The sequence below is a fragment of the Psittacula echo genome, assembly GCF_963264785.1.
Source record: "Psittacula echo genome assembly, chromosome: 7".
Classification (NCBI taxonomy): domain Eukaryota; kingdom Metazoa; phylum Chordata; class Aves; order Psittaciformes; family Psittacidae; genus Psittacula; species Psittacula echo.
The window spans coordinates 54,704,934-54,716,680 of NC_137740.1; the positions used below are offsets into that span (position 1 = coordinate 54,704,934).

Consider the following 11,747-nt stretch of genomic DNA (forward strand, 5'->3'; position numbering starts at 1 on the left):
CTTCCCACCACAACACTCATCTCCCTCAAACAGATTACAAGGCAGAGCACACCTCAACCACCACATGCTTTTTCTAAGCTTTAGTCACTTGTGAATTAAATTCCAATGAAGATTACTTTTTAAAGTGAAAAAATACAGCAAATAATGTGAAGAACTAACACCAAGCAGAAGCTTACAACCCGTTCACTGTGTTCAATCTTGTTGACCGAGTCTGATTCTTCACATTCAGGGGAAGTTTTATTGTAAGGAAATTCCAAGAAACATTTTTTTTTACCTCAGTTCCTCTGACAAGATTAACTATATTCTGCTTCAGGAATAAAAGATTTAAGAAAAAAGAAAAATCCCCATTAAACTACAAGTCACTTGGAGTGCTCTTTTCTTCCTTTCCAATGTGTTAATCGGACACTTCAGCTTTTCTGTGACCCTGAGGAGGGGAAAACATTCCCTTCAGCCTCACTGCTGTGTTTTTCTGATTGCACTAGCAGCTCTTTTCACCCAGCAGCAATCCAGGCAGAGCCGGCTGGTTTGGTGCAATCTGGAAGGTTGTTGTAATAACAGACAGAACAAAAAGCACAAGGAAGAGCCTGGCAGCTGCATAAAACTCCCTCCGAGCTTCAGATCCACAGAAGTTCAGCCTCAGCAATCAGCATGACCAGCCAGTCTCAAGGAATCCAGCAGCTTTTGCAGGCAGAAAAACGTGCCAAGGACAAACTGGAGGAAGCCAAAAAAAGTAAGTAGCTGGCCTGGTTTTACTGTAGTTTTCAACTGCAAACTCTTCAGGATTACACTGGCTTACAGAAAACCAACATTATTTCATCTGCATACATCACAGCTGTGCTGCTCCTATTCTTTCTTCACACTTGCATTAGTACTGTGCCTTGACTGCAGCCAGGTATTGAACCAAACCTGAACATGCAGAGTTTGCTTAAAATTCTGTGTGCACATGTGCTTGTGTGCCTTATTACATTAAACAAGGAGACTTCAGCACAATGACAGTAATCAAAGCCATGGTACAATCACAAGCACCATCAATGCTGTAGAGTCATTGATATGTCTTTCTACATGGTGTAAGTAACCACCAAGTGATTAAATGCTCAGATTAAAATAAATGTCTTACTTACTCAATACTTAAATGCCCAGGGCAAAGCAAGTTTAGATATCCAATAATAATGCCTTAAATACTTTTATTCTAGGCATTTATAAGCAAAAAAATAACAACAACAAATAGAAAAATTAAGGTGTCTGCCAGAAGAATTTAAATCAAAGAAATAATTCCCCTGGCAGAGTTTTTCAATTATTGATATCCTTTTATTTTCTGTGTTCATCTCCCAGTGATTTAAAGCAAAATATGGTGACCTTATTCTCCTGAATGTAGGTACCAGCCACATGAGTCACTGACCCGCATTAGAACCAGAACTGTTTTGTAGAGTTATCCTAATTTAGAAACCAACAGCAGGAAACACTGTTGTCCTGCAGGACTCAAGTGAAATGGACAAAGATGATATCATGTGGAGCAAGAGTGTGACAAAGGAACATATTTTGTTTTCCAGGGTGAAACAGAAGCTAAACAAAAATAATTTGTGTAGCTTCTATATCCCTGTTACAAACAAATCAGCTGTGTGTTCATTAATTATTAGTTTGGCATGTGAATTTGTACAGCAGCACACAAAAAATAAGTAGAGAGGCAACAGCACTTCCCTGAGCATCCAGCCACTACCCACGCCTTGCAGAATCAATGGGGAGGCGGAGAATTTGCCCACCTTTATAAAACAGAAGGTTCACAAAAAGAAGGTGTTTGGAGGTTGCTGCTCCCAGCCTGAAAGCAAGGAATAATTAAGAAGTGATTCGACCTTTACATAGCCAAATGAGGTGCTCTAGGTGGAATGATTCTTCCCTTCTGTAGGGCAGAGGAAATGCACTGTTCCCTGAAGCAATAAGCAAGAAAGCATATGACCTGGAAAGGCACATCCCTCACTGGAGGGAGTGGAAGTCTGGTCTGAACACAGGCTGCAGAATCAGGACTTTAGCCATAATAGCTTGATGTTGATCACCCTTTATTTTTGGTTTTTGGCTTTTTTGATGTTTTCATTTCTAAATTAAAATGTTTTGTTTCAGTTTAGCTTTTTCTAAAAGAACCAGTTAAAAAGAGGCTTTGTAAATTAAGGAGCTCCAAGAATGAAAAATATCATTATAACATAAAAGTAGTGACCCAAGTTGTCTTGCAGAATCCAGACATAGTTAGTGGTGCCTTTACTCTGCTCTGCCAAAAAATGCACTATCCTGTCATCACCTCAGCCCTATACAGTGTGTTTGTGATAAGCACAAAGCTCCTTACAGATAAAGTATCTTCCAGATCCCTTTGAGTATGAAACTTGAATTAAACCACTGCCTACATTTACCTCAATACACTGATAGAAGTTATTCAACAGCTACAGAAAAAGAGCTATTAAGAATTTTGCTACCATTAAAAATATTCAGAGTAAAAATATTTCCTCAGTATGACTTTCTTCTCCATTACTTTTAAGGGCAAACAGTCTTTTGCCTTAATAAAAATTTAGGAAAATTAAAGTTTCTCGTACATAAATATCTGGACATAGAGGTGGAGATGGAAGATGAGATAAAGACAGAGCCATACTCTTTCTAATGGCATCCACTGAAAGGGCAAGAGGCAATAACAAAAATTTAAATGTAAGAAAACAACTCTATAACTGTGAGGGAGATCAAACCCAGGAACAGGCTGCCTGGAGAGGCAGTGGACATCCTCCATCCTCAGAGACGTTCAAACCAGCTGGATATGGCCCTGATCAAGGTGCTCTTGCCAAGCCTGCTCTGAGCAAGGGCTTGGAGTGGACCCCGGAGGCTCCTTCCAGCCTCAGCAGTTCTATGTGATCCCATGAGAAACCTCAAGCATTTCTAAGAAATTTTATTCCTAGGTGTAACTGATCAGTAGCAAAAAGTTTAAATAACTAATGAAGTGGCATATTCATCTACAGCCTAAAGACTCTGTGGTTTCCTTTTGTTCATGTTAAATACTGACAACAGTTTCTATCAGGGTGTGAATAGCAAAGCTCTTGTGAATTTTAGATCTCATGATCACACAAGCAAGGTCAGGCCTTAGCGTTTCTGATTTGTTTCGGTTTTTTTTAAGTCTGCCCTGGATTTTGTGTTAAAACAAACGTTATATTTAATCTAACAGAATAATTATAGCTATACAATCAATATAATTACAGAATAATTATAGCAATACAAAGCTGTACAATAATATTATATAGCTATGTAATAGCTATGTACTAATTTCAATTTTGTTCACAGCAATGTCACTACACCACCTTAAAAATACTTAACTTTACCAGCATAATTTCAATGCTGTCAGACAAGGTCAAAAGGGATTCCTTTAATGGCAGTCTGGTTATGCCAAGTCAGAATTACTTCAACAGTCTCTTCTTCAGAGTGATTCTGCAGTTAGGTCAGCATAAAGGATGGCAAAGTTTGTCTCTGAGCATAAAAACCAAGAGAAAAGGAAATACATGAAATGCAACCAATATAACCAGTTTAATCGGTTAACCTGTGCACACACATACAGTTCAGTGAAACAAGGTGAGCACATGCTGCTTTACTGCAGAAAATGCCAGCCCAGATCCACCTGGTACCAGTTTAGATCAGCAGCTTCTGCTCAGGGGCTGGCACTCTGCAGATCTAGACTGCAAATGAAAGCAATGAACATTCGGTGAGTCCTGATGTAGTCCTGTTCCTGTTAAACTGCACCTATGACCTCCTTTGTCGCTGAAAACAGTCATTGCACAACAGCACTGTAGGAATGAGTGCAACTGTTCTATTTACATTGTAATGTGAGAAGAATGAATGGCAAAAAGTCATTTTCAAGGAAATGCGATTAGCAAAACTCCCCTTATGTAAACCCTTCAATGTTTACAGTTGCTACTCACATAACCAGATCAAAATGTAGTGTGAACACACACATTATATTGTATATAAACAGATAATGGGCCTATTTTTTGCTGACATATGTGCAGCTCTTTGTAATGCAAAATCCATTTTAGACAGCTGAAAAATTAGCAAATAGATAAAATTATATTTATAGACATGAACCAAAGCAAAAAATACAAAAAAAGCTGTTCTTTACATGCTTTTTCATACTTCTTGCTCAAAACCCTTCATCCTAGTTTGCAATATCCTTACTGTATCATTGGCTGACATTGTTTATACCTGAAAAATTAGTAATAAGTTGTTGATAAATGCACACATGCAAGGCTGAAACTATTCATCAAACAAATCAAAACAGTCTGAAATCCTTCGGTCTTCTACACACACCACTGCTTTAGCTATCATTTTTGGATGCATTGTCAGAGCCAAGGCATCAATTCCCAAAAACCCTTTTGGGTAAAACAAGGAAAACCAATGTATCATGAACACTGGATTTAACAAAACTTGTTTTCCTATAGATTTTTCTATCTTGGCTTGAATTTCTAGCACCTAATAAAATGAAAACTCACATGAAAGATTTCAGAAATTCAGATTAAAAACAAATGTTAATCAAAATAAGATATTGTAAATAGAATTAGATCCATAGCATTATCTTGGATAATATCCAGGACATATTTTATCTGCTGAAAAAACTATACATACTGATCAGCTGCTCCTATTGTTGTTTATTAAAAGTGCAAAATAGCCTTCTCAAAATAAGCATCCTAAATCCCATTTTGCAGATGATTTAACACTGTTGAAGACAACTGAAATGGTCCTATTTAAAGAAAACAGGATTACTTTTTGGCAACTTCTTCATATGAGATTATTTCTTTGCAGGACTTCAGCTAGAAGCCTAGATGGTATGTTTGAAATCAGAAAGAAAATTTCAGCATGGCAGTTTTGGGGAAGTAAGATAACTGTTTGAGCAAATTAGAATGCAAGACTTTTGCTTTCTACTGTCTTTTTCTTGCAAGATCAAAAAAAAACCCAACAACCTAAAAACCTTCCAGTTCTTTTGGATCTAACCAGAGCTAAGAATTTTATTAACATTACAAAAACACCTAGAAAAAAGAATACAGCCTTTCTCCATGCTAGTCATGCTCTCCCATGTTAGGTAAGAAAATCTGATACGGGGCTGACCTGGTTAAGATTTGGCCAATTTAACATGATGTATAGGCTGCCAGCTACAGTAATCGCGGATGGCAGTGGACAAGGAATCCAGAGCACAGTTGCTTTGCTGCTCTCCATCTTCCAAGGAGGGATGAAGGGGCAGCAGAAAACCTGGCCCCCACAGCTCGCCCTGTGGGAGAAGTCTCTTCAAACTTGGAGCTTTCTGTACCTCACCTTTATTATCCTAGAGGAAATATCATAGGGACAGGTTGGTTTGCCCATCCTCCTGTATTTCTTGCCCTCTTTTTGCATGGCCTTGGCTGAATTTCAATGCTCTGCCACCCTTCAGTGTCTAAGGCTTGATTTCAGCTCGTCTGTGCTCTGCAGAGAATCCCATCCAGAAAATCAGTGAGACTTTGAAAAGGCAATCCCATATTGCACAACTAAGGTAGCAGACAAGTGGTTAATAACAGACTGATTAATTAATTTTGGTTTGTCTCTAGTGAAACAGCAGGTTAAGCTTGAGTTTCTGCTTAACTTAATCAGGTGCAGCATATGCACTATCGCATATGTTGGCAGTTGCCGATTCTGTCCACAACGTTGTTGAACTAGCAGTAATTTACTCACAGCTTTTCCACTTAATTAAATAAGAAGCAGCAGGTTCCTGCTGTGCCAATCCTAAAGGCATCATGGAAAAATGAAATGGCTGCCACCCTACAGTGACACCCTATGTATTGTGCTTACTCCAGTGCACTGTCAAGAGCTGACACATATGTATATATATACTTTTTGGTTCACTAGCTGCATTGTCAGAGGCAAGTGAACTGTTGTTTTACAGTTACTGTCTTTCCATTTTGTGAATTTTAAATGGACTTATTTATCTATCCGGTGGCCAAATATGCAACATATTTACTACAGATGGCCCCCCAGATGGAATTTGAAATTAAAATCCCACTGATTTTGAAATAATTTAATTTGCTATAGAGATCCAGTTCCTCAGCTGGTGAAATTGGCAGAGCTTCATCATAGTCACTCCCCCTGACTTACAGCTTGAGAAACACCCCCCAGCTCTGCTCCTAGAGAAAAGCTCTATAAATGTCTGATCAGCTCCAAATTTGGTGAAGAGAATAAAGGAAACTCCAAAATTAAGACCTAAACCTGGTTCCAAATTTTGTTGTCCAGATTGATATCAGGCTCTTACACAAATCTGTCAGTTCACACATACTCATCCCAAGACTGCATATGGTGAGTGGCAGAAGCTGAGGGAATCAGCCTTTATCACACGTATACAAGACCTAAGAAAGTACATATTAGGTTTTAAACTGCCTTTCTGGCCCTTAACACATAAACACAGTGCCTCGGTGGTAGAAGGACTCTGGGCAATACAATTAACTACACAAGAGAGCACTGCGCTGATGAACTGAGAGTCAGTAAAGCTATGTAGTTCCTCACCAGGTTGCTGCTTCCTGTAAAAAGCCATGCACCCTGGTTCCCAGAATAAGAACACCCACAACATCAAACAGTGCAGGAAACAAGACTTTAAAAGGCAATTCACATTGCAGGCATCTCTCTGCTTCTAAATAAATTTACATATCTGCAGATAATGACTTGAGAAGGAGCCATCAACTGGGCAAATAATTTACTGGCGGATCAGGCATTTTTCCCAAGCTTTTGCTTAATCTCAGATGTCTCATAAACAACAGTCTTCGTCCCAAGATTCAGCTTCCTCATTGTGCCATGCTCAGTGAAACTAGACTGCTATATGCCACACCTGATAAGGCTTCAGAAGCCGAGCACATGTGTAACCAATCCAATGCAGCAGCCTGGAGAAAATAAACCAGAAATACTAACGCTTGCCATTCTAACCTAGTTGTATAATGTTCCTTAGGATTTCAGAAAATGTACTGCTTTCAGCTTCCTTGCTTGAATTGAATGATTAAAAGAACCAACCAAACAAACAAAAAATACAACAAAAACTCACAAGAGTATTCATATTGCTCAGTGATGTTTAGTAAATAAATAAATAAATGGATGTTTCAGGCATGAGACCAAGATGTCTTTTTTCAGTTGCTGGGCCTCCAGTCTCTCATTCTTGTGATATCCTAATTTAAGCAACTAAGAAATAGCTTTTTTAGCCATTGAAGACATTTTTTCCCTATTAAGAAAAGGGAGCAAGCTTATCCCCTCCCACTCCTATAATTCTAGCTGTTCAGCAGAAAGATATCATAAAAATCAGCATCAGCCCAGGTGTCTCAAATGTAACATACCAACTCTCAATGCAAGAGGTTTATAGCTACATCAGTTAGAAAGTGACTTTTTCCAAACGAGAGCAGATTCCTGTGGTGATCCATGAAACCTTACCAAGTTTATACAAACAAGCAGACAAAGATGCATCACCATGGGGTGGTTATGACATATTCAACACCTGCTCCATGTAAAAATTTAAGCATCACATCCCCATCAAACCTTTTACTCCTTTGCTTTACATAACATCCCTGCTACACCCAGAAACAACCTTATGCTTATGGTCATTAAGGCAAAAGGGTGAGGGAGAAGAGGACAAAGCCTGAAGGTTGCAACTCAGTTTGGTAGTGGTTAAGACATATCTTGCAGTACTTTGGAAATCTGCCAGCTCTAGCAGAATCCAGTTGGTGTGGGATGAAGGGATGCTGGCAACCCATCAATACAGCAAATCTGACAGAATAAAGTCTTTTCCTATCAGTGACAACTAAAATCTGTTATCTGGCTGCTACTATTGCTGATGAAGGAAAGATAGATATTTATTTAAACACCAAGCTGTGATTAAAAAAAAAATGCATTTGTGTTATGAGATAATGTGTAATTGCAAAAAGACTTCTGTTGTTAGCAAACCAACAAGCTTTTCATTTGATGTGTGCTTTCACACAGGGAGTTGGGTCTCAAAAGATGGGTACTTTTGTGACTGGCTTTCAATCAAAAAGCACCTACCTAAATCACTTTGGCTCTTCTGACTATTCTTGTGCAAATAAAGCTGCCGTTGACTTTGCTCAAAGCTTTGTCTGTTTTACCATGCTGGGGTAAAATACCTCTGATTTAGAGATATTCATCTTTTGGTATACAGTGACAATTGCGTGTGAAGTAAATCTCTGTTCTTTCCCCCATTAGGAAAGGGAAGAAGGCTGAAGCAGGCCAAAGAAGAAGCCATAGCCGAGATAGACCACTACAGGTTACAGAGGGAGAAGGAATTTAGGAACAAGCAGACAACTGTAAGAAACCTGCATATGTTCTTTTGTAGTGTCAGTCTGCTCAATGGTAAAACAAATTGCTTCAGTGTTACACAGGGACATCCACAAACCAACATGATCACATGATTAAACAGAGGTATCACCTACAGTGTGTATATGCTTCATTTTGACTTCTTGACAGGCTTTGAATGCATTTGAGAAGGTATTGTGGACTTTCATGACTAAAATTGTCCAGATTCTGTATTTGGCTCATGCTTGTCCTTTGAAGACATACCTCTCAAAGAAAAATGCCTTTGGGTCCTCTTTCTTTAACACCAGACAGACCTCATTCCTGTCTTGAAACTGAAGGTTTCAGTAAGGTGGGCGTTGCAGTAAAAGCAATGATTCTATGTTTTAAAATCTTTCTTTCTGATTCTGTTCTACTTTAGCTGACTTTTTTGACTGCATACAAGATGGCATCTTTGATGAACTGAAATCTTCAAAACTTTGGGGGTTTTCACCATATTTTCATAGTAAAGATATTGCTTTGGTGGGAACTCAATTCTTTTTTTACACAAACAAAATTAAAGCTGCAGGGAAAGGCCACTGTCTATGAGTGAACATTTCACAGAAGCAGGACAAAGTACATATTGTTCCTCAAATGACAGTATGTTGTACAAGATCATTGCAGTCCTCCTTCACATTCCCTGACCCCATTATGTCAAACATTTACCCACCCAGACAAACGTCATCATTATTAACCTGTGCCTGGAAGGCAGGCAGGAGTTCCAGCTAAGCCAGTGCAGAGGGAAGTCTGATGCCCAGTTCAGTTAACCGGTCAGGTATTTGGACACAAGTATTTTTAATTCTCATCACAGTCTCATTTAATGTTATTCTTCCTCTTCTACTTAGTCTTTTGCTGTATCAAAACTGGCGTAAATTTTCTCATACTATGAGATGTTCCACATCAGTCCAGAATGAACAACAGCAGTAACAGAAAATTGTTAATTTGAAGTTAGAGTGATAAGACCTTTTTTTTTTTTTTTACACAAAATCTTTTTTCAAAACATACTAAATTTAAGCCCAAATCTCAAACCAATTTTGCTAGTGCTCATGGTGTTTGTACTCAGGGTCTGAGATCTGTGAACTCGGGAGTTATGAAGGCTCGTTCTGAATTTTGTGGCTTCCAAGTCAGTAAGTCAAGGTAACATTTTAGAGACTTTGGAATGAAACTAGCATAAAACCAGTACGGACAAAATAAGGGACAAACCTTCAAGGCCAGAAGAACATTATCTGCATTCTGAGAAGCAAAAAGTCTTCAAATTCAGAAGCAGAAAACAGTTAAAAAAATACGCAGCAGAATTGACTATCTTGTTACAATATTAGCATGAACTGAGAAAGCAGGTTCCCAGTCTGCAGAAGCTCTTCTTAAAGTTATACTATTATTATACTACTTTTCTTGAGGTTTTTCAAAAGTATTTAGTAGCTGGATAGCACACAACCATCTGGGATCTCTAGAAAGTTATTTTCCCCAGTGGAAAACATCAGCTTCACAAATGTTGTCTAAGCTGTACAATCTTCCCCACATAAGACCTTTACAATTAGTCTAAAAGCTAAAATGAAATGCCAGCTAAAAACAGTTACTATAGGAAGCTATAATCTTTTCCCAATATTTACAATTACATTTACATCCTGTATTATTTCCAAATCGGAAAGCATTTTACATCTGGATTACAAGAAGGCTTTTTACTACATAGTCAGGTACTGATAAAGTTGCAAAAGATCTTAACTCAGCTGCATTTCCTTCTTTTAAGGACTAAGTTGGGCTGAAATCACATGGAAAATAAAGCTCATCACTTCTCCCTCATTTCTGGTCATGCACTAGGTATTTCACTAATATCACTAATATCAGCTGCTAGTCCACTCCAGAGAACCATGGCAGGAATATAAAGAATACATTACTTATTCCTTTCTTACTCTGTCATCATGCAGAAATGTCTTCTGCTCTCCCCCATAGAATTTCTTAACTGGAAACCTTTTCTCTGCTGGTATCTGTAGAACTTTTCCATAAGGGAGGAATCCTAGGGATGTTGGGGCAGTGGGGGAGGAAGGAGCAAAGTCACAGATTTGGAACTCATGCATCTGTTAATAACATAACCTTGCTAAAATGTTCAGCAAGTCTAGAGTCAATTAAATTCTAAGCGAATGTCCTGATATTAACTGTGCCAGAAGCTGTCTGGTATTTTGCCAGATAAGAAAATGTAACATTAACAGACCTTGTCTGCGGCCTGTTGAGGTTTGTACATCACTAACTGCTGAAGACATTTCAAGTACTCTGAAACCGTAATGTTTTGCTCCTTAGCCACACTCACATTCATTCTCAGTGAGGCCAAATGAAGCACATGGGTGATAGAACTTAGTTGACTAGTCATTAAAAATAAGCGATATAAAAGACAAACATGCATAATGTTGTTCCCACCGTGAACTGGGAAACTTTCATTACATGGGGAGATTCCCATTGCTAATGAGCATATGAAAGAGTTCCCTTTAATCCTGCTTTTATGTATACAGTTCAACCTAGATCATACCCTTACTGCTAGGAGCACTGTGACATGTTCAGATTATGTTTAGACTAGATAATGAAGAAAAGTGCAATAAACATAGTCATACGTAACCCTTTATTTTGCTCAGAGGACTTCTGCTTTTCAGGTCATGGGCTCCCAAGGCAACCTCTCTGCTAAAATAGAAGAGCAAACAACAGAAAACGTCCGAAACCTCACTAGCAGCTACCACAAGAACATGGAAAGCATGATGAAAAAGCTTTTGAACACGATATGTGATATCAGCCCTGAACTTCACCCAAACTTCAGACACGCAGTTTAAGATCCATTGATGTACTTAAGGATGTTTGTAAAAGTAGCCTTCTTTCTTGATAAGCATAAATATTTTCTCATTTATTGTTTCTGTATACATGAAATAAAAAGAACACTAAAGCCAAAAGCACACAGTTCCATATAAGCTTTTAATGTGACAATAATTACACAGGGTTTCACAAGCATTTGTTGGAATATTGTTTCCTGTTGGTAGCTAAGACACTGTCATTTAGACAAGGGCAAGTCAACAACAGTAGAATAAATGATTATTTGTCACCAGCAGCTTTTCAGTAGGAGTCTTTATTCCTTTTCTGTTATAAAATGTTCTGTAGTGGGGTATACTTCTTCACTTCAAGAGTGGTAGGACACTGGAGCAGGCTGCCCCAAGAAACTCTTGCTGCCCCATACCTGGCAGTGTTCAAGGCCAGGTTGGATGGGGCTTAGAGCAACCTGGTCTAGTGGAAAGTGTCCCTGCCCACAGAAGGGAGGTTGGAACAAGGTGATCTTTAAGGCCCCTTCCAAACCAAACCAGTTGATGTGTGATTCTATGTGGTGTTACATAAAGTCTGCTTACCCC

The 11,747-nt window shown here is 38.6% G+C and overlaps 1 protein-coding gene across 1 annotated transcript; it reads left to right on the plus strand.

Annotated features, from left to right (window-relative positions):
- Positions 1–648: 648 nt before the first annotated feature.
- ATP6V1G3 (ATPase H+ transporting V1 subunit G3) lies at positions 649–11,180 on the plus strand (the record flags this gene model as incomplete). The annotated part of the gene is made up of 3 exons (XM_080623705.1): positions 649–730; positions 8,239–8,339; positions 11,007–11,180. 3 exons carry the CDS (start codon positions 649–651, stop codon positions 11,178–11,180), a joined length of 357 nt encoding a protein of 118 aa, XP_080479831.1.
- Between the last annotated feature and the right edge of the window lie 567 nt (positions 11,181–11,747).